At 46.1% G+C, this 23,452-nt stretch overlaps 1 protein-coding gene and 1 pseudogene across 2 annotated transcripts; one reads left to right on the forward strand and one right to left on the reverse strand.

Annotated features, from left to right (window-relative positions):
* Positions 1 to 1,089: 1,089 nt before the first annotated feature.
* Positions 1,090 to 12,261, reverse strand: LOC103059399 (uncharacterized). Of its 2 annotated transcripts, XM_088129628.1 has the most exons (8): positions 7,766 to 12,261; positions 5,645 to 5,858; positions 5,266 to 5,379; positions 4,841 to 4,955; positions 4,646 to 4,713; positions 3,181 to 3,310; positions 2,508 to 2,571; positions 2,165 to 2,327 (listed from the first exon to the last, which is right to left on the reverse strand). In XM_088129628.1, exons 2-8 carry the CDS (start codon positions 5,744 to 5,746, stop codon positions 2,312 to 2,314), a joined length of 609 nt encoding a protein of 202 aa, XP_087985754.1. In that variant the 5' UTR covers positions 5,747 to 5,858; positions 7,766 to 12,261; the 3' UTR covers positions 2,165 to 2,311. The 2 variants fall into 2 exon arrangements, with proteins under 2 accessions (XP_087985753.1, XP_087985754.1); XM_088129627.1 differs by lacking the exon at positions 2,508 to 2,571 and having other exon boundaries at positions 1,090 to 2,327; positions 7,766 to 10,111.
* An 8,483-nt stretch (positions 12,262 to 20,744) lies between these two features.
* LOC148213960 (zinc finger and SCAN domain-containing protein 12-like) lies at positions 20,745 to 23,419 on the forward strand (annotated as a pseudogene).
* Positions 23,420 to 23,452: the final 33 nt, after the last annotated feature.

The raw sequence follows: 23,452 nt of genomic DNA on the forward strand, positions 1-23,452 counted from the left end.
CTAGATGCCAGTTAGACCATGCCAGGTAAGGGAACCACAGGAAACCCCAGCGCAGGAGGGCGCCTGACCTGAGACCTCTCCCTTCTGAAGATCCAACCAATTTCACCTCTCTTGGAATCCGGGAATCACTTTCTCCAAGAATTCCTCGAGGGCTGGCATTCCTTCGCACCTTTCCAGGAACAAGAGGATCTGCGCTATAAAGGAACTCCTGGGGAAACCTGAGCATGGCTGCCCCACAGATGATCCTCTTGTGTATCTGGCTCTGGAAAATCAACTCCTCTCTCCTTCAAGCAACCACCTCCATGTTTATTCCCAGCTGGGAGAGGAACCCGGTAAGGTTTCTTTCTAATGCTGGGATAAATGTAAACGTAATAAAAAATAAATTTCTCTTATTGGTGTGCATAGCATTGGCCACTTAAAATAGCAGTATATTCAAAAATCCAGTCCAAAATTAAAACGGCCCTTTTATTTTTATTGGTATATTAATTTCCGTGGGGCTGCCAGTTCTGAGGGTCAGGCTAAAAGAAAATATCTTTTCCCAGTTCAGTGTATGCAAATAGAAAATGCATAGATTTAAACAAAATCTAGAATTTACATCGATTCTCACCCAAACAGTTCTGTGTATGGGAAATTAGGTCATTCCTCCTCCTGAAGCTCTTTCCACGCTCCACACATTTATCTGGTTTCTCCCCTATGTGGATCCCTTTATGGGAAGTAAGATCCCTGCTAGTAGTAAAGCTCTTTCCACACTTCATGCATTTTTATCGCTTCTCCCCTGTGTGGATCCTTTTATGATGGGAACTAAGATTACTGTTTCAACAAAAAGTCTTTCCACACTCCATGCATTTATATGGTTTCTCCCCTGTGTGGATCCTATTATGGGAATTCAGATGACCCTTCTCAGTAAAGCTCTTTCCACACTCCAAGCATTTATATGGCTTCTCCCCTGTGTGGATTCTTTTATGGGAAGTTAATTTACTCATTTGGGTAAAAGTCTTTCCACACTCCATGCATTCATATGGTTTCACCCCTGAGTGGATCCCGTTATGAGAAGTAAGATCACTGCTAGTAGTAAAGTTCTTTCCATCCTTCATGCATTTATATGGCTCCTCCCCTGTGTGGATCCATTTATGGGAGGTAAGTTGACTGCTATTAGTAAAATTCTTTCAACACTCCATATATTTATATGGTTTCTCTCCTGTGTGGATCCTGTTATGTGAATTCAGATGATCCTTCTGAGTAAAGCTCTTTCCACACTCCGTGCACCTATATGGTTTCTCCCGTGTGAATCCTGTTATGAGAAGTAAATTCACTCCTAGTACGAAAGCTCTTTCCACACTCCATGCACTTATATGGCTTCTCCCCTGTGTGGATCCATGTATGGTAAGTAAGATAACTGCTTTTAGTAAAGTTCTTTCCACACTTCATGCATTTATATGGTTTCTCCCCCGTGTGGATCCTTTTATGGGAATTCAGATGACCCTTCTGAGTAAAGTTCTTTCCACACTCTGTACACCTATATGGTTTCTCCCCTGTGTGGATCCTTTTATGTCTCATAAGGGATCTATATTCATAGAAGTTCTTTCCACACTCCATGCACTTATATCGCTTCTCCCCTGTGTGGATCCTTTTATGGGAAGTAAGATTACTGTTTCGAGTAAAAGTCTTTCCACACTCCATGCATATATATAGTTTCTCCCCTGTGTGGATTCTTTTATGTCTCATAAGGGATTTATTTTCAGAGAAGCTCTTTGCACACTCAGTGCATTTATATGGTTTCTCTCCTGTATGGGTCCTTTTATGGGAAGTAAGATGACCGTTTTGAGTAAAGCTCTTTCCACACTCCATGCATTTATATGGTTTGTCTCCTGTGTGGATCCTTTTATGGGAATTCAGATTAGACTGCTGAGTAAAGACCTTTTCACACACTATGCACTTATATGGCTTCTCCCCTGTGTGGATCGTTTTATGAGACGTAAAGGACCCATTTTCACAGGAAACAGTGAAGGTCCAATTGGGTGTTTTTCCATTGTCTCTACATATATAATCTTCTCCTTTAGTTTGGGTTGGAGAGTGTTCATTTACCACTAATTTGTCTTTTAATAGTCTTATACTTTTTCCCATATATCTTTCCTTTATTTTTCCTTGTTGGGCAAGAAAGCCTTGCGTCTCAGCATCCATGGAAGATGGGTTTTCCTGATTCCAAATCTTTGACTGGCTTCTCTCATGCCTTTCTAGTTGCATCTCCAGTTCCTTGTCCCTTCCGCCTCCATGCCTGATCATTTGGAATTTTTCACTGGGATCTTTATTCTCACAACAATGACCACCTGCAAAGGAAAAGAGAAATGAAAATGATAGCAAGGTTGGTGGAAAAGATCAGCATTTTTCCATGCTTACAATGGCATGGTATAGAAATGATAATTTCCATGTTCATGAGCCATATAAGCTTTGAAAGCATCTACAGCATCTGGTTTGCTTATAATTATCCTTCTATAGTCAAGGCTTACCCAGAGTCAGTGTTGAGTTCAGCAAGAATCACGGGAAACATCCAAGGAGGCATTAGGAGAAAACCTAACATTTATGGGAGGAGTGGGGGGGTCAATAACAGGAATGAACAGTGAAAACTAAATCAATTTTGAAATTCGTCCTTTTCTTCCTACCCAAACTACCTTCCATTTGCTATTCATTTTTGAAAGGACAAAATCACATGGTTGCAGAGAAAAAAATTCTAGAGCTCTTCTATGAACCCTAAACAGCACGTTTGCAATGGAAAAACAGCACCATTTTGCCCTTAACCCCAAGGCTCAGGATAGAGATCAAAAGGAAGACAGGTCATTAACCCAACAGCCTGAATAAATGAGAATCCTTCAGAGGACAGACAGGAAAGCATCTGGACCCAAAAGGCTGAAATCAGTGTGATGGAGTTGAGCATCTCCTCAAGCCAAGGAATGAGTTTTTCATTGATATGTTTAAATAGAAATGGAAAAATTCACCAGATCAGAAATGCATCTAAGCAGAGTCATTGACCTCCTTCTTTCCCTTGGAGCAGGAGAAGGCCAGATGTTTTCCTTCTCCCTCCCAAGAGATGACATCTGGTTGGAGATTTTTGTTAATAAGATGTTGCTGATGGCAGGTAACTAAGTCATCCCGAACTCTGATGGGAGAGAAGGAAACCCTTACCCAGAGAGACCACGTTGAGATAATTTTCCAGCATGACTTCCCAATGCAGCGCTTTTTGGTGGGGATCCAGCTGAGACCACTCCTCCTCGGAGAAATACACAGCCACCTCCTCGAAGGACACAAAACACTCCTGAAGAAAGAAAAAAGAACAGAACAGGCCCGGAGGATTTGCAAGAACTGTCCTGTTCTTCACAAATTGCGAAAGCAAAGATATGCACCAAGTTGAATGGCTGGGCTTTGTGGGATTCCAAGGTTTAGGTGAGAAAATGGAAAGAGCCAAAACTTTGACTGAAGAAATATTTGAGGCGGGGTTGTTCAACTCGATTGCTTCTACAGGCCTCTCAGTGCCATTCAGTGATAACAACCCAAATTTCCTTCTGGATCGATCCATCATTTGATCCATTCACCCATGTTGAAAGGACTCTCACCTTCTTGAGAGAAGGAACTGGCAGATGGGCTTCAGCAACCCCACCTATCAGTGTCTCCAATCCTTCCTGTGCTTGCAGAAGGAAATTGGGGGGCAGGGGGATTCTTTCTAGCATTTCAGCAAAGGGCTTACGGTGTCCCCAGAAGGAGCAATCGTGCCCATGCTCAAGAACTCCATGAAAGTGCTGGGAGAGCACAGCCAGGGATTTGGGTGGGGGGCCATCAATATCCAGAAGCACACAAGCCGGGTTCTCCTCCTCCTCAGACTGCAAGAAAGGTGCTAGTAGTCTGAGCCATTCGCTGAATGGAGACAAGAAAATGGAGGCAATTTTCTGGGAAGGACATTTCGTAGCCTTTGCAAAGCTGGATTCCTTGGCCTCCAAATCGAGGCACAAATCAAAGGATTAGAAATTACTTTGCAAGTCAAAAAGGCCTTGATTATATGCTCCTTCAGAACAATTTCACTTACAGACTTTTCTCTCTGGCCACTATCATTGGACTTTAATAGCCTGTCTTATGTCTTTGATGTGCTGATATTTCTTATCACTGGTTGGAAACAAGGCTTTTTAAAAATGGCAATGTGCCAGTCTGAGTATTTAGTTATTTTTGAGCAGCCTTGCACAATTCCAACTCAAAGAATGAAAAAACGAATGGGTCTCTATTTAGGTGTTACCACTAATATTATTCCTATCTCTTGAGAAAGTTTTGAATAAATTAATTATTATAAACTAATAGTAGGAAGAGTAAGTAGCAAAAGGAGAGTTACGTACTGGTCTTTAAAAAAAAAAAGATATCCTAATAAGAATCTCAGGGAAAAAGTACAAACCAATTTTTATCCCAACCACAGACTTCAGGGCAGGCTGAGCTGACTGAGAACAACCTGAATCTTCCATTCCCCATCCCATGTTGCTGAAGGATAAGAAAACACCCAGGCCCACGAAAGGTGGAAAAATGGAAGGAGAGAGTCTTATATACACCAGGTTGACTGGCTGAAGGAACGGGAGAATAGAAATCTAATAGATAAATTTCCTGCTCTTACTTGAGCTGGAGGTTCAGCCCCTGTTTCAGCTCCACCAGAAAGAGCGGACAACTTCGTTCGAGTCTTTCCTGTGAGGGAGAGAGAATTTTAAAGTGCAGAATTAACAAAATAGGAGGAGGCATTCTAGAGAAGAGAAGACATAGAGAAGATGAGAGAGCTGGGATCTCTCTGGGGAATGGGAGGGCGTTCGATTACCTCCTGAGGTGTCATGACTTGGATCTTCTTGAGAGATCCTCCTGAAAGACAGCTCCTGAGGGGGACTGGATGGATTCCTCCTTCCCTCAGGATCTCTGATGTCCACAACAAAGGACTTGAAATAGTAGGCAGGAGAAAAGAAGAAGAATTAACAGACATCACACAACATGAAGTGGATTCTTGTTCTCTGAACACAACTTCAAAGCCCCCAGTGTCCATCAGGGAGGCTGGAAAGTAAGAAAGGAACGGCTATCGCAAATCTATCTTCTAGAATGGATAACGGAACAATGTCCTACAAGAATTAATGAAACGTCTCCACATATTACAAATGCCAGAGAAATCTTCTCAGGACTGGGTTAAGAATTCAAATGCATTGTTTATTCCATTCAGACCCCTTCTGGGCTCCCAAAACGAAGGTCTCCCACCTGCAACTCGACCTGCTCCTTCTGCTCCTCTGTCTGACTCAGGAGGAAGCCTTCTGCCAGGGCCACCGCCTGGGAGCTGGTCTCTGGTCCACACTCCCGCACCCAGCTCTGCATCTGCAGGGGCAGAAGGGCCAGGAAGTGGTCCAGAACAACCAGGTCCAGCATCTGCGCTTTTGTGTCCTTTTCTGGTCTCAACCATCGACTACAAAAGTAGTGGAATTCCTTGGGGACCCTCAGCCTCCTGGTGTTGGATGCTCCTGAATTTCTGGGGCTGAATGTCTGAACGGGTGGTTTCCTCCTCCAGGATCTTCTGCCCAGTTCTTGCCCAGATCTCCCCACAGCTCCCAGGCTGAATAGCAGAAGGGCCTTCTCCACTTACCTCACTTGATAAGGGTTGTGTTTCCATTCTTTCTCTGTCCTGTAATGCAACTCCAAAGGGATCCGAGGAATCTTGTGGCTCTCCAAATGCCTTTTCATTCATAGGACTGTTCCTGTAGCCTAGGAATGACCCCAGCTGGCCATTCAGCCCTCTTTGCCCAAGAGAGATGTTTGTCTGTACGCAAGGACCTACAAAAGGCTTCCAGGTTGTGTGTCTGAGATGGAAAAGAAAAGACATTCCAAGAATTAGAAAGTGATTGATTTCACCATTGAACAACACTCATCCCCATGGAGGGCACCACTTTTCTGAGCTAGTAGAGGACTGGGGTGGCATTGAGCAGATAGGAACTGAGGGCCGGGCAGCTGATTGGCATACCTGAATCTTACCTCTTGAGGGTTGCATACTACTAAGCTTCAAGAGGATGATAACAAGTGTTTATTTGTGTGTTTGTGTGTGTTGCAAAATAGGGGATTGACTTCCGTCAAGCACCTGGAATACCCAATAAATGCATCTTGGAGCATTTTCTATTTCTTTTCCTCAGAAGGAAGGGCTGGCTTTTCAAAAACCCATATCTACATTTCCCTACAAGCAGGATTCACACCACATGCTGTAAGGTTCAATAGCCTGGATTCTATGATTTCTAATGAGACTCCAGACAGAGGTTTTTCAAAAGCAAGTACAGCTTTTATTTCTGGCCAGAAGAAAAGCAGGGCGGCAGAAAGTAGACAGGGAACAGCCACACCCAGAACAGTTTACAGCTTTTATACCTTTTTGTCATCCGGAAGCATCTAGGGGGAGGGCCACACACACACGAGTGTGCCCGCCTTCTAAGCTTGGCATAACTTTAGCTTAAGCAGCATAAACCAATAGTCAAGTCTCTAGCCCTCACTTGTTCCAGAGGTTCCTCATATAAGGCATTGCTATCTAGCTTGCCCAAATTGTGCAGAGGATGTGGCTGCATAGTGTGGTTAGAAGCAAGAGCAGGTGCAAAAGTTCCTGCATGCTCAGAAAATGTGTCTAGGAGCTGGGAGGGGGAAAGGGCAAGACTGCAGACGTTTCCTCCTTTCAGGACCTCTGATATGAGCAAGCAAGACATTTGGCCTTTAGCTGAACCACATCTTTCCATTTCCTTTTTCAACTCTGCGAACTGTTAAAATGTTCGATGGCTGGTGTGGGTCTTACGGGCTGTGTGGCCGTGTTCTTGAAGTTTTGTTTCCTAACGTTTCACCAGCACCTGTGACCGGCATCTTCAGAGTGCAGGAGCACAGACAGGAGCAGCTCAACCACCAGGACATGTGAACAGTTCACACAATGAACTTGCTAATCACCCCCAGCAGCCCCTCGCTAACAATTCAATAGAAGAAAAAAACCCTGCCTAATCCCCAGGAAGATACACACAGATTCTGACACCAAAACAAGCAGCCACTCAGTAACCCCCCCCACACCCCAATCCCGCCCCTTCCCCCCCCCTCAGATCTCTATAAATACCCACAAAGGGCCACATCACCCTGGACACAGAGAGAACTGCTCCTGTCTGTGCCCCTGCACTCTGAAGATGCCGGTCACAGGTGCTGGCGAAACGTTAGGAAACAAAACTTCAAGAACACGGCCACACAGCCCGGAAGACCCACACCAGCCATCGTATGCCGGCCGTGAAAGCCTTCGACAATACATGTTAAAATGTTCCTTTACAATCGGCATAACTTTTACATGCTTAGCACCTTATAACTTTTATAAAATCCCTACTTGGAAAAGCATTCCTAGTTTTTTTAACCGACCTTCAGCCAAACAGTTCCTATGTCAGCAGAAGCTTGAGGTACAGAAGCAAAACAGGCAGTTAGTCTAACCATTCCTTACAATGCCAAACCCCAAACAGGTTAACAAACCCCCAAAGTCCAGTTCAGATAAAATGCAATGCCAGTGAAATGAGCCTGGCTTGGGATATTCTAGTTCCCTTTCTTCAGAGTTTGCTTTTGAAGAGCCAAGTCACACCAGGACACCCAGGCGTGTTCAGACAACATGCCCGAAGCCCAAACAGATCCCCCAACTGCACGGGCCGAGTTCACACAAAGCACAGGGCTTGAAGGAAGGAAGCTTAAGAGGATGTCCTGGTTCACTCACCCTCCTAAGACGCGTTGAACTGCAGAGGATCCAGCCCTATTTCAGCCTCAGCAGCACGTGGTGAGTGCAGACACAACCTCGGGCACCTCCTTCCTTGCAGGACTTTTCTTCTTCCCTGCTGGAGATTTGCAACAATGCAAACTCTCCTTCCTCCCCCAGGGCCTCCTCTGGATCTCTTCCCTGCAAGACTTTCCTGCAGCCTTTTACCTCCTGCAAAGCTCAGAGAGTTAGAGAGAGAGAGTGCGGCTTCCTAGACGCAAGAAGTAGTGATGTCACTCCCTTCCCACCTTCCTGTGAAAAGCCACGTGCGGCTGTTGCCCTCCAGTGGCCCAACGCTGAAGCGTATGGTGAGACCCCTGGGGGATGCTGTGTGCAATGCAGCACTCATGCACAGAAGGGAAAAAGGGGGTTATTTCCATGGGGTCAGGAGGAAGGGGGCTGTGGTGTCCCCCTGATAAGGAAGCCTTCTCCATCCAGCTGCTTTCGACAACTGTAGAACATCTCCAAGCTTCCATTTTTAAGAAAGGTTCTGGAGAAAGTTGCATCCTCATTTAGAGGGAGCAGATGGAGCAAAGGAGCAGACAGGAAATGGAATTCAGCATTTTTCTTACTTAAGAGAGCAAAAATAATCCTGTCTTGATTCTGCATCCCATAAAATAGGTCAGTGGGAAACTCTGACAGGCTTTCAAGATTCTGTTCTTGAGCCCCACAACAACATCGCAGAGCTCCCACAGGCTTTTTGGTGTCCAGTTCCTGACCTGGCTTGCCTGAAAGGGCTGATGCTCAGATTCTGGCCGGGATACAGGATGGGAATTGCATTGGTTCCACTTATGGATGACTTATGGAGAGACCAGGATTGGGGGAGTGCAGTCCTCCTAGGTCTCTCAGTGGCTTTAGGTACCCCTGACCGTGGCCTTCTTCTGCAATGTGTCTGAGGGAATGCCCTGCCTTGCAGTGGTTCTCCTACTTCCTGAGGTCCTGATGGTGAAAGTCTTCCCTCTCCTTCAAGCAACCGCCTGCGTGTTTATTCCCGGCTCAGAGGCGAACCTCATTGGCTTTCTTTCTAACAATTTGGCAAGGCAGCCAGGAGCCCAAGACTAACCGGGTCAGCGGACCGAGCCTGGGCAACTTCACCCGGCTGGCACCGGATCATTTGTCCGGAGGGTGCTGTCCCTGAGTCTGCCCGCTTCGACACTGGTAGTAAAAGGAGTTTTGGTTTTGAGCCAAAGAGCTGCTTGAACCTGAGACTTCAGAGTTGGTAAGTGCCCTTTTTTGCGCCTTGTGCCCAGCAAATGTGTGAATGTTGGTTTCCCTCTTTAGGTTTCAATCCATGCTGTTGACCAGGGCCGTGGGTCTAAAAATTGAGTTCCAGCCGCCCCCAGACTTCCACGACTCCTTCTTGGCCAAGGACTGGGAGGTCCTAGAAAGCAAGGGGGGCTGGCAAGACTCCACATGCCTCAAGAGGTCACGCAAGGTCATGCGCTTGACTCTATCTGGGCAAATACCAGCCTGCTTGTCTTGTTCCTCTCTCAGTCCAGAACCAGGGAGTGAGGAGGAGGGCCAGGAGTTCACTGGGGAGTCTCCGGGTGTAAAGGATACGCCTAACACCTTGGGGGACACGCGTGTCATCAATTGGGGAAGATGGGGAATGAGCAGCCCAAGGTCTCCCGACCTCCCTACGGAAAGGATGCTCCTCGCCTAGGACGGGGCTATTACCCGTACAGGCGGGGACGAGGAAGAGTTGTGCACACGGTTTGTGTCTGGGATGGGCTTGGGTGACCCACACAGCTGGTAGACCAATTTGGCCTGCAATGGGGACCTTCGACTGCACCATATTAAAATCTCTGCGATCGAAACTAAGAGCTTCCCATCTGCCCTGTTGGTTCTGCTGGGCAGGACTTTCTAATCCCGAGTGTAACTTTTAATTCCTCCACTAATTAGGTAAGTTCTTGTGTGTGCCTCCTGCTCATTTCTACTCCCAACGTTGTGTGTGTGTCTGTGTGTGTCTGTGTGTGTGTGTGTGTGTGTTCCCCTTTCCCTCAGCTCTCTGTAATGTCCCTACTTACAATGGATATCCTAAGGCCTTGGGACCTTCCACCCCTAACCCTGGATTTCCCTAAGTCTCAGCCTGTATAGCTGTTAGAATTATCTCTCACCACTTCGTTTCTGAGCCGGGATCAAAGAGACAACAGGCAGTTGCACGAAATTCAGCTCTTTATTCTTCACCCAAAAGCCAAAGTGGTGATGGCAGGCTGATAGGTGGGTGGCCGCGCCTGACCCCCTCCTCTTGGCACAATGGAGGCTTTTTGTTCGGCCCGCTTCAGAATCCCACCCCTTCCTCACCCCCCCGTGTCCCACCTCAGCACCATTCCGGACTAGGACCTTCCTTCCTTCCTTCCTTCCTTCCTTCCTTCCTTCCTTCCTTCCTTCCTTCCTTCCTTCCTTCCTTCCTTCCTTCCTTCCTTGTCCGGCCCCTCGACCCTTAACTAAGCACCTTTTTGAAGGGTCAGGATCGGGGGGTAACCCCGATGCAGGCTTCTATGTGGAGCTGAGACCACACCGACACCATTTTGAAGAGGAAGGAGGGCCATGCACATGTGAAGGCCACCAGGAGGAAATGGCACGTGAACAGCCATGAGCCGTTAGGGGCACAGCACGAGGCCAAACACCCGTGGCTGGGACGGCTGGTAAGGATGTGGGTAAATGTGCTGAAACGCTTGCAAGGGGGCCCGCAACCTGGCAAACAGGATGTGTGAAGCTCAGCTACAAGCTCAAAATAGTTTGCACCCACATAATGGGGGTCTAGCAACATAGAGTGCACTCCAGGCTATAGGGGCAGACCCCACAAAGAGCAGAATGCATAGTCATGAAATTAGGTGCAAGCGTCCCCACCTTCCAAGGTTGGTGTGATATTTAGCTGTAGCAACATATAGTCTCAAGTTCCTAGTCCTCACTTGCTCTGGGGGTCCTAACATGAGATCTCTTTGCCTAGCTCGCTTGAACTACGCAGAGGATGTGGTTACATAATGTGGTTGGAAGCAGCAGCAGGTGCTGAAAGCTTTTGCGTGCTCAGGAAGTGCGCTTGGGAGTCGGGAGGGGGAACTGGGGAAGTATCAGAATTGCAAGCAAACTGTGTTCGGGGCTCTGGCCGCCTTTCAGCTGGAGTCCCTTTGTTCTGGTACCTTAAGAAAAGCAACCCTTTATTCTGCCCCTCGTCTTTGGATGTCTTTTGGCTTCGACACCAAGCTCAGGCCCGTTTTGTGGAGCAACCTTTTCCCCAGGAAAACTGTCCTTGGATTGGAGACCTTACCTGGTGTCTCTGGGGAGATCTTCGGATCTCTCAAGGCCTCCAAGCTTACAAAATTAAGGGAGGAAACAGGACTCAGAAATCCTTAATGAAAGCCTAACTGCCTCAATACTAAAGATAAGTGTATATATGTGTGTGTGTGTAAATACTAAATATGAAATATATGTGTATGCAATATATAAAAACTTCCATCGTAGCTAATACTCTAGCTGAAAATGTAAGGCTCCTCTTTCTCTTAACTCTGCCCTTTTGATTTTTGTCTTCCTCTCTGCCCCGGTTGCTCCACAAATTCCTACTGAACCAATGTAGGAAAAGAAAAGAAAAGAAAAGAAAAGAAAAGAAAAGAAAAGAAAAGAAAAGAAAAGAAAAGAAAAGAAAAGAAAAGAAAAGGCACCACCAAGTATTGCAATGGGCAATAAAATCTGAATGATGACTGGAATTCTATACTTGGTGGTGCGCATTCCTGACATGCCACATACTTAATCTTTTTTAAATTACTTTTGTAGAGGCCTCCTCTTGTACTTTGATTTCTGTGTATTTCTCTTTTGGAACAGACCTTTCTCCTTTTCATTTCTCTTCTTGAGGCATGTGTGCTGGTGTATGGTTTGGAAAGCCAATTCACAACATTACCGGGTGAAGCAAAGCCATACATACTTGAGCCACTGGGGTTGTGTGGGGGTAGGAGACCTAACCGTGTTCCCCCCCTCTAACAGATCTGAGATTCTGGGGCCTTTTCATACAGCTCTGGGTCAGAGGGGAGGAAATCTCCTCTCCGTGGAAAGACCCAGGAGAGCTCCAGTGGTCAGGAAGTGGCAGTCTTGAGTAGAGGAAGACTGAAGTCTGTGTGGACTGCTTTGAACTGCTGGGAGTGGGTCTCAGTGAAGGCGGGAGGGCTGGCGAGGCTGCAGAAGATGGAGCGCGAAGGGGCGAGGTGGTCTTTTGAAGGGCATCAGAAGATGCACCATGGATAGAAGCAAAGAAGAGCACATTATGTCGTGAGAGGGTGTGGGAGGGGTTATTGCAGGGGTCCTCAAACTTTTTAAACAGGGGGCCAGTTCACAGTCCCTCAGAATGTTGGGGGGCCAGACTATTTATTTAATAATAATAATAATAATAATAATAATTATTATTATTATTATTATTATTATTATTAAACTTGTATGCCGCCCATCTCCCCCAACAGGTGACTGTGGGTGGCTCACAATAATAATTTGAAAAAAACATGAATGAATTCTTATGCACACTGCACATATTTTATTTGTAGTACAAAAAAAAAACCAGGGAAAAAAATACAATAATTAAAATAAAGAACAATTTTAACCAACATAGACCCCACCCTGCTTTGGTGGTCAGTGTCAGTAAATGTTATCCTCCCCCCATCCCATCCCCCCCGCCCCCTGCCCCCCGCATAATTGGTCAGTGCCAGTGGCCATTCTCCTCCTTGAGGGGCAAGCACACAGCCCAAATGGAGAAAGTAATAGGGCGCCCTGGACCCCACCGATCACCCTGCACAGAGGATCCCTCCTGCGGAGTATGAGGAAGTATGAGTTGAAGTGCCCCTGTGGTTGTAAGTGTGGACGGGCTGCCAAGTGCCCGAATTTTGATCATGTGACTGCAGGGGTGCTGCAACAGCTGTAACTGTGGGGACTGAGCATAACTACTGAATGAATGGTTGTTAAGCGATGACTATCTGTACAAAGAATTTGAGATGATGGAACAGGTCTGGGCAAGGAGGAGGAGTTTGGATATAAATGCAAGGAACAGAAGAGAAGAAAAAGTGAAACAGAAACTGAGTACAATGCTTTCTGCGGTCCTGATAATTTGCAAAGAAGTAGGCTGACCTGATTTCCAAAAATAAAAACTTGGATATACAAATATTAAAAAATGCATACATGTATACAAATCTACAAGTCAATTTCCCCAAAGTCACAGGCAAAAATTACCAGAAAAAAAAGGACACAAGGATGTTTAGAAGAACTTCTCTGGAATGAAGCAACTTTAAGTAGTTCCAAACATTCCTGTTCCCTGTTGTGCTTTTACACTCTGTGAAAAATTATTTCCAGGCCAAATTAATTTAATAAATGACTAACAATCAATTGACCACTCTCTCCATCATAAAGCTATCAGACCTGATCTGCAAAAATCCATTAGTTGTCAGCAAAGAGATACAGGAAACACTAACTTTGCTTCTTATTCTGGATTTCTGCAGACTAGTACTAATCAATCAGCCAGTGAAATGGATAATGGAATAGCTTCATTCCCATGTTCCCTTCCACCATAAGGTACCCCGAGGCTTGATGAGTAATGGAAAGACATCATTTCTTTGGCTACTTGTTCCCATACTGTTCTGCCTGCTCTACCTTGAGCCCTCCCATTAGTTCGAGGATGCCTTCCCCAAAATCAGGACTGTCCCTGTAAAACTGGAATTTAATCTTGGAAATAAGTTTCAGGCACCGATAGTGCCTTCTCTTGACTAAGACCTAGTCATGGCAGCAGGTTATTGAGAATATTTTAATGACATTCCCAATGAAATCCATTGTGTGGATAAAACAGGAAGGAACATAAAATGCAAACGTGAAGCACCATGAGAATGGGGCTCCTGCCGTTCTCCAAATAGGGCACCCATAGGACTCATGAGAGCTGGGAAGACCAGGTGGTTTCCGAGGGATTGCAAGAATGGGGTGGGCAATTGGGAGAAAGAATGACACAAGCAGCTTGGAGAACGACACACCGATCACCCTGCACGGAGGATCCCTCCCGCGGAGTACGAGGAGAGGAGGAGAGCCGCCGGACCCGGCATACCTGTAATGTAGAACAGTCCAGCTCTGCGATCTCCCTCCTCGTGCATTGCCTGCAGCTCCCGACACAGCCCCGACGCTTCCGCTTCTGAGAGGCAGCAACGGCGGCCAATCAGGCAGGTGGGCCGGATAAATGACCCTGGCGGGCCATATCCGGCCCCTAGTTTGAGAACCCCTGTATTAGAATTTAGAATTACTTACAATTTGGAATGAATAATATATGAACTGGATTTCACGGGTCATTATCAATTCCTTCCATTTTCTCCAGATTTCTTATGCTTTTGTTTCTGATGGTCTGAATGACAAAACCCAGTTCCCTTTTTTCTACCGGATGCTCCCAAAAGAAGGAATCCAATACACAGGGATGGTTAAAATGATCCAATATTTCAGATGGACCTCAGTGTCTCTCCTTGCTCCAGAAAATGAAAACGGAGGGAAGTTCTTCAAAACTTTAACACCTTTACTCACCCAAAATGGCATTTGTGCTGTTTTCTCACAAAGCATATCAGGATACAATATGAATTTATACAGTTTGGACCCTGATTTATACCTCAGATGGAATCAAGTCAATGTATTTACTTACTATGCAGAGCCCACTCTGCATGCTATGTATTTCTATGGAATGGCATTCATTGACCATGTGTTCCGGCTCTTGATAAAACCTAGTGTAGGAAAAATCTGGATTGTAACAGCCATGGGGGATCTCACTTTGAATTTGTGGTATCAAAATTTCCATCACGTTCACAGCATTTTCACTTTTTCCATTCAAAGAACTGGATAAAATATGATGTTCTTGACCACTTTTTCCCTTCAATCTTTGAGTTTGGCAACAAAGCTTTTCCTTGTTCGTTTCAAAAGCATCTCTTCTCGGTTAAGGCTGGTTGAGATGCAAAGAGAATGAGGAAATGGAAAGTCTGCGACAGGAGGAGGTTGAAGCCACCCTTTCTCTCGACAGCCACCATGTTTACAACTCAGTCTGGGCTATGGCATGAGCCCTGAATGCTGCCTGTGTCTCCAGATCCAAGAGGAGGATGCTGAAGGAAGCTAGAAAGACCTTGAAACTGGAAGAGCTACAACCTTGGCAGGTATTTCCTTTCCATCAAAGAAATCTCAGCTGAACACAACCTTTACTTTTAAAATTAATTACACAGGACTGTAAGAAGAAATTTAGCAAATGGAGGGAAGAAGCCAATTTGCTCTCATGAGGTACTCCAAGGATGATCCATCAAACAGATGACTCTCTCTTGCTGACATTAACTATCATGTTTGTATAGTGGATAAAGGGAGGGAGGAAAAGAGTAGGATAATAAAGGTCAATTGGAAAATGTTATCCTCTGGATCCTGCTACATGTTGGTCCCATTTGTTCCACCCTCATCTTGCCTCTCTTCTTGCAGGCAATGTGGTAACACCTGCCACATCTGGTGAGACTCCTCTGTCTCTGGAGAACAGCGTTTTCCCTGCTCCTTCTCTGCAGGAAGCTGCCATCCTCCCATCCAACTGGGAGGGTCTTTTCCACAGAATTAATGCCTCTCTTGGGGCCTTCCATCCTCCTAACCAGTCATTGCCGGTTAGGCAGCCCTGTAAATTGAATAAATGCATAACCCAGTTTCTGACTGGGCATTTGCTTGTGTCTGTAGTGACCCCTCCCTCCCTCCCTCCCTTTGTCATTCTCCCCCCCCCCCATGATCTCTACCAAAATGGATGGTGCTGGGACCATGTCCAAAGCATCTCCATTCTTTATGGGCTACCAGCAATATGCCCTTTCTACTACTTATTTCTTTAACCTTTTAAATAATAGTATGTTGAGTGATTTAGACTCAGACTGGGATTGGTACAACAAAGAATACTTGGGTATGAGAAGCAAAATGTGCCCAACGAAGTGGCCATAGTAGGGTTTATACTTCTGTGTTCACATGTGAAAAACACAACAGTGGTATTTGAAGAAAGGATGAAGTTTGTGGCTCAAACTGCTTCTTAAATTGAGAGTAATGTGGTCAGGCTCCTCCCATGCATCTCAAAGTGGGCCAAAGATTCCCAGAAATTCAACACAGAACATCTGATCAACTTATCTTTATGGACGCTTCACAAGTGAACCTGCCTAGCAGCTCATTTCGGTTCCATTAAGGCTTTGGGTTCAGTTCCAGGGACTTCACCTCCCACCTTTTCCACAGAAAACCAAGTTTATGTTTCCTACATTCCCTCTTAAGGGCCAGTTGATTACGGACATTCCTGTATTCTTACTCTGGGGAACTCCTTCTACCAATGTACCAAGCACAAGTGCAGTCCACCTCTTCTGGAAGAGAACCGGAGATGTAAATGCAGATACACATAGCTGTAGGTCTAGATTTAGATTTAGAGTTCAAATTAGTATTCAATTTAGAGATTTATTTATTAAAATTATCTCCTCCATCTCCCCCTAATGGGGGACTCTGGGTGGCTAAATATATATATGACAGTGATAATGTATGATAATATACAGTATATGTATATATTTATATATATAAATATTTATATAAATTTATTTTAATATATATTTATATATATTAAATATATATTTATATATATAAGCAGCTGGATAGTGTAGTGGTTAGAACACCGTCTTTGATGCAGGAGACCGGAGTTCAAATCCCAGCTGGTACCTACCTTACCAGTAGGGGTCCTTGGGCAAAGACCCCCTAACGCTTCACCTGCCTACCTCAAATATACATGGAGAGAAGAGAACTTGGAATTGATGGAATGCTACTACAGGAAAGCCTATGACTCAATGCCACACCCATGGATCTGTGAATGCCTGGCGCTATACAAAATCAACTACAAGATGGCAGAGCCACGTCTTGACCACTTTCTGGAAGGTCAAGAGAGTAGAGGCCTGCCTTACCTCTAAGTGAAGGGTATTCCATAGGGCAGGAGCCACAGCAGACAAGGCTCTCCTTCTGGGCCCCACCAGTCAACTTTCCTTCATCGATGGGGTCTGCAGCGTATCCTCTCTGCTTGACTGGGTGGGACAGGTCGATACAATGGGGGTGAGACGGTCCTTCAGTTAACCCGGTCCCATGCCATGTAGGGCTTTAAAGGTGATAACCAACACCTTGAATTGGAACCGGAAGCAAACTGAGACCCAATGCAGCTCGTGCAGCAAAGGTGTGACATGTCCCATCTTTGGGGCACCAAAAATTGCCCACACAGCTGCATTTTGAACCAGCTTTAGCTTATGGATACCTTTCAAGGGTAGCCCCATGTACAGAGCATTGCAATAGTCTATACAGGAGATGACTAGGGCATGTGTGACTGACTGGAGGGACTCCTGATCCAGGAAAGGGTGTAACTGGTGCACAATATTGAGCAAAGGCCCTCCTGGCCATGACTGCCACCTGCTCTTTGAGCAGGAGTCGAGAGTCCAGGAGGACCCCCAGATTACAAACCAGGTCTGTCTGGGGTAGTGCCACCCCATCCAGAGCCAAAGATGGTAAACTTCTGGATACAGAGGAGCCCCCAACCCACAGCCAGGTAACCTTACAATAGAGATTGTGCTGATACTCCTGGTAGTGCTTGTTGTCTGGACTACCTCAAAGGGCTACCACGGGGGAAGCCCTTGGTGTCTGTGCAGCTTTTCTGCATCTTGGCCTCCGGGGCTGGGCTGCATCTTCCTCCCCACGTTTCACCCATTCAGGGCTGATGTGGATACCAAAAACATCTGATGCTAGAATAGAACAGAAAAGTTACTTTAGCCAGCTGTTTCCTCAGTAAGTCCAAATAATAGTATTTAAGAATTGAAACTCCTAAACAAACAAACAAACAGCCATGAAGTTCTTTTAATTCTATGTCTTGATAAAAGTGGAGTAACACTGAAACAAATATTTTGACTTTCTTTATTTAACAGAAAAGGGACAGAGAAGAGAGAGACAGAAAGAAGCAATAATAAAAGAAAAAAGAAAGAAAGAAAAGACCAAAACTTTAATACAGATGTAGATACAGCTGTACAGATACAGTTTGGTCTAGTGGTTAAAGTGCTGGGCTAGTAACAAATCAAATCAAATCAAATCAAGTGTATATATTGATGTGCAGAATGGTAGAATTCAAGATTTAGGAAACCGAAGCCCCCATCCTTGACTGACAAGTGCATCTTTTTCAAAAATATCTTCAGAATGGAGAACTCTAGACAACCATATGGAACAATACATTGAAAAATATTTAATGTATAATGTATAAATAAATATATATTGAATCTACCTGTGTCTAGGAATTGCATGCATCATATCAAGTCATTTATCTTCCCATTGAAAGTGTTTAATTTATCCAAAAGGGAGAGGCAGAAACTCTCCCAAATCAATCTCCAATAAAACCTCTTTATATCCAACTTTCATGGAATTATCAGAGACAGATCAAAGAATAGCTAAAGAGTTAATACATTCAATACACGTAGAAAAATCATCATCACTTTCACTACAAACACCCAGATCTTTGTCAATTGGCATCTGTTCTGACTTAGACCAGTAATCCTCCAATTGGCCTAACTGGGTTCATCAAGTGCACCAAAGCCTTTATGGAAATATCGTCAGTATATAATACTGATTGATGGACTAATCAGTTAGGTCAAAAACCATGGCTAATAATAATCTTAGCTATTGGATCTAAAGAAGTATCAAAAATCAAAGTCGAAAGTGGTCATCCTTGTTAAGCCTTCACAGACAGAAGAAGTAGATGAAAAAGACTATTGACCTTCACCTTCAGTTTGGGGGCTGCATAGGGAATTCAGACCCATCTTACAGAGCCTTTGGGCCATCCACATATGGTGAAGCTCATATAAATCACAATGCCTGTTACCTTTATTAAGAACTTATTCCACATCACAAGATAGCACAGGTATGTGTGTGCGCGTGTGATCTTTTTCTGTTTTTCTGCAGATCAATCAAATCTACCAGCAAAATGTGGTCTGATCTGTGCTTAGTTCTCCCAGATCCCACTTGATCATTTCTTAAAAGAAGTCCTGGTTTGTTTCAGGTCAAAGGCTAAATGGATAACCACTTTTTAATAAACATGATTTCCCCCCTCTCTAAATAGGAAAACCTGAAGCCAAACTATTGATCAATATAATGAATGAAAGTTCTCAACGCTGAGGAGAAGAACTGCGTTTATTGCAATGATCGTTGGGTGCCTGCTTTCAAGACAGAGGGACCCTAAACCCCCCTGAAGTCCACGTGTAAGCTTCTACCACTGTCCCTCTTAGCATGAGGTCAAATGCGCGAGGCAGAGGTCCAGATACTGAAGTGGTGAGGCAGGATGAGCGGTTAGCTGAGGCAGGTCAGGATGTAAAACAAGAAGTACAGGTCTCTCCTTCTGGGGAGAGGCTTGGAAGAGCTAGTCCTTCGCTTGCACAGTTCAGCTCGAAAGGTGGTAGAAAGATCACGTCATGCCTTCAGGAGGGAGGAAGAAAGTGGATCAGGCGGTTGAATGCAGGGCCATCCCCCCCAAGAGCTTTCTCTTGCTGTCTGTGCACCCAGCCTTCCGCAGGATGCCCCGAGTTTCACTTGAGGGGTTTTATCTGCCCATTGTATCTACCGTAGACACGTGGCCTATCAAGAATAAAAGCCTATTTAGAGTTGTGTTTGATCATTAGAGATTGCTGAGTTTGCACCCACTCTCTTACAAAGTCAAAATAGTCACCAACTTTAGTCATTCAATGGCTTTCTGGAGACAGGGAATCTCCCTTGCCAGTCATGAGGAACAGACGTGGAGACCCAATATTTATACGGCTGTTCAGCTATCACAATCTGGCGGTTGAAATGTCCATGTATGCAGCGGTCAGCGGGAGGAAGAGACGGGCGTTTTCAGCCAGCACAGGGACCTTTGCTTGAAACAGATCCACGCCCCAACTCAAGAGCTTGGAAGACTCCTCCTGTGGTGACCGCAATCCTCCTCGTGAGTTCCTATTGACGTCCACTGAACAAAAGGACAATCCTTCGCCACTCTTGTAGGGGAATCTTCTTCTATTTGGAGATGTGAAGGAGTTTTTTTTTCCTGCAGGGCAGAATACTTTGCTGCTCTCAAACACCCGGTGCCTCCCTTCACCCACACTTTTGCTCCTGTGGCCCTGAATTGTCTTTCCCCCTTTGCTTTCCTCTGGGCAGGGGGTTCTCTTGTCACAGGAGGGGAGGGGATGTTGTGCAGGATCAGTTGCGCCGCTTTCTCTCCTGCTGTGCGGCTCCCTTCAGGTCTCTCTGGGCCTAGCTGGAGAAGCATTCCTTGGTGCCCAGGGTCTATTGCATCCCCCCCGCCATACATCTGTGCCCAGTAGCGCCAAGTCTGCTGTTTTTTATTGACATTGATGTCACTGGGGACTCTCCGTGTGCTCCTGCACCTTCCTCATGGCAACCACCACCAGGAAGCATCAGGGTCTGACTTCCTCACATGGAGCATGCAAAGCTTCTCTCCTGGGGGAGGTTTTGATATTGGGCAAAACTACGTGGGGGTCAACAAAGCGTTGATGGAGCTTCAGTTTGGCTTGATCCAATAGTGGTCTACTCCCCTTCAACAATTTGTGGCCAGAGAGGAGGGTGGAAGGTCCCAAGGTCCTTGCGCTACCTCTGAAGGCACATGAGTCTTGTCAGTCCCCCTTGCTTTCTAGGACCTCCCAGTCTTTGCCAAGAAGGACTCCTGGAAGTTTGGCGGCAGCTGGACCTGAATTTTTAGACCCACAGCCCTGGTCAACAGTGTGGACTGAAACATAAACAGGGAGTCTCACACTCACACATCCGCTGGGCACAAAACGCAGAAAAGGGCACTTACCCACTTTGAAGTCTCAGGTTCAAGCAACTGTTTGGCTCAAAACCAAAACTCCTTTTACTACCAATGTTGAAGCGGGCAGAGTCCGGGATGTCGCCCTCCGGAGAAATGATCCGGTGCCAGCCGGGTGAAGTTGCCCGGGCTTGGTCCGTTGACCTGGTTAGTCTCAGGCTCCTGGCTGCCTCGCCAAATTGTTAGAAAGAAAGCCGATGAGGTTCGCCTCTGAGCCGGGAATAAACACGCAGGTTCTTGCTTGAAGGAAATGGAAAACTTCCACCATCAGGACCTCAGGAAGGAGGAGAACCACCACAAAGCAGGGCATTCCCTCAGACACGTCGCAGAAGAAGGCCACGGTCAGGGGTACTGAAGGCCACTGAGAGACCTAGTAGGACTTCACTCCCCCAACCCTGGTCTCTCCATAAGTCATCCATAAGTGCAACCAATGCAATTCCCATCCTGTATCCCGGCCAGAATCTGAGCGTCAGCCCTTTCAGGCAAGCCAGGTCAGGAACTGGACACCACAAAGCCTGTGGGAGCTCTGCGATGTTTTTGTGGGGCTCAAGAACAGAATCTTGAAAGCCTGTCAGAGTTTCCCACTGACCTCTTTTCTGGGATACAGAATCAAGACAGGATTATTTTTGCTCTCTTAAGTAAGAAAAATGCTGAATTCCATTTCCTGTTGCCTCCTGTGCTCCATCTGCTCCCTCTAAATGAGGATGCAACTTTCTCCAGAACCTCTCTTAAAAATGGAAGCTTGGAGATGTTCTACAGTTGTCCAAAGCAGCTGGATGGAGAAGGCTTCCTTATCAGGGGGACACCACAGCCCCCTCCCTCCTGAGCCCATGGAAATAACCCCCTTTCTGCCCTCTCTGCATGAGGCGCTGCAGTGCACACAGCATCGCCCAGGGGGCTCCCTCTGCAAAGAGAGGGAACACCACATGCTTCAGTGTTGGGCCACTGGAGGGCGACAGCCATAGGTGGCTTTTCAGAGGCCGGTGGGAAGGGAGTGACATCATTACTTCTTGCCTCTCTAGGAAGCTGCGCTCTCTCTCTTTAACCCTTTGAGCTTTGCAGGAGGTAAAAGGCTGCAGGAAAGTCTTGCAGGGAAGAGACCCAGAGGAGGCCCTGGGGGAGGAAGGAGAGTTTGCATTGTTGCAAATCTCCAGCAGGGAAGAAGAAAAGCCTTGCAAGGAAGGAGGGCTGGAGATTGTGCCTGCATTCTCACCACACGCTGATGAGGCTGAAATAGGGATGGATCCCCTGCAGTTCGACACATGTTAGGAGGGTGCGTGAAGCAGGACAGCCTCTTCAGCTTCCTTCCTTCAAGCCCTGTGCTTTGTGTGAACTCGGCCCCTGCAGTTGGGGGACATGTTTGGGCTTAGGGCATGTTGTCTGAACCCGCCTGGCTGTCCTGGTGTGACTTGGCTCTTAAAAGCAAACCCTGAAGAAAAGGAACTAGGACATCCCAAGCCAGGCTCATTTCACTGGCATTTCATTTTATCTGCACTGAACTTTCGTGGTTTGTTAACCTGTTCAGGGTGTGGCATGTTGTGTGACTCCCGTTTGTAGGGAAACGTAGATATGGGCCTTTAAAAAGCCAGCCCTTCCTTCTGAGAAAAAGAAATAGAAAATGCTCCAAGATGCATTTATTGGGTATTCCAAGTGCTTGATGGAAGTCAATCCCCTATTTTGCAACACACAGAGAGAAACATACAAATAAACACTTGTTATCATCCTCTTGCAGCTTAGTAGTATGCAACCCTCAAGAGGTAAGATTCAGGTATGCCAATCAGCTGACTGGCCCTCGGTTCCTATCTGCTCAATGCCACCCCAGTCTTCTACCAGCTCAGAAAAGTGGTGCCCTCCATGGGGATGAGTGTTGTTCAATGGTGAAATCCATCACTTTCTAATTCTTGGAATTTCTTTTCTTTTCCATCTCAGACACACAACCTGGAAGCCTTTTGTAGGTCTTCGTATACAGACAAAATTCTCCCTTGGGCAACGAGGGCTGAATGCTGTGGTCATTCCTGCAGCTAGAGGAACAGTCCTATGAGTGAAAAGGCATTTGGAGAGCCACAAGATTCCTCGGACCCCTTTGGAGTTGCCTTACAGGACAGAGAAAGAATGGAGACACAACCCTTAGCAAGTGAGGGAACTGGAGAAGGCCCTTCTGCTGTTCAGCCTGGGAGCTGTGGGGAGATCTGGGCAAAAACTGGGCAGAAGATCCTGGAAAAGGAAACCATCCGTTCAGAAGTTCAGCCCCAGAACTTCAGGAGCATCCAATACCAGGAGGCTGAGGGTCCCTGAGGACTTTGCAGCCATCTCCACTACTTTTGTAGTCAATGGTTGAGACCAGAAAAGCATACAAAAGCACAGATGCTGGACCTGGTTGTTCTGGAGCAGTTCCTGGTCCTTCTGCCCTTGCAGATGCAGAGCTGGGTGCAGGAGTGCGGAGCAGAGACCAGCTTCCAGGCGGTGGCCCTGGCGGAAGGCTTCCTCCTGAGCCAGGCGGAGGAGCAGAAGGAGCACGTCGAGGTGCAGGTGGGCGATCTTCATTTTCGGAGCCCAGGAGAGGTCTGAATGGAATAAACCATGCATTTCAATTCTTAACCCCTCCCCACCAGAGTTCTCTAGGATTCCTGATATGTGGAGATGTTCCACTAATTCTTGTGCAACATTGTTCCCTTGTCCATTCTAGAAGATAGATTTCGGACACCCGTTCCTTTCTTACTTTCCAGCCTCCCTGATGGACACTGGAGGCTTTAAATTTGTGTTCAGAGAACAAGAATCCACTTCAT

The sequence above is a fragment of the Python bivittatus genome, unplaced genomic scaffold (genome assembly GCF_059951505.1).
Source record: "Python bivittatus isolate LINGU-HERP-01145 unplaced genomic scaffold, Pbiv_v1 ctg000810_np1212, whole genome shotgun sequence".
In the NCBI taxonomy this organism is placed as follows: domain Eukaryota; kingdom Metazoa; phylum Chordata; class Lepidosauria; order Squamata; family Pythonidae; genus Python; species Python bivittatus.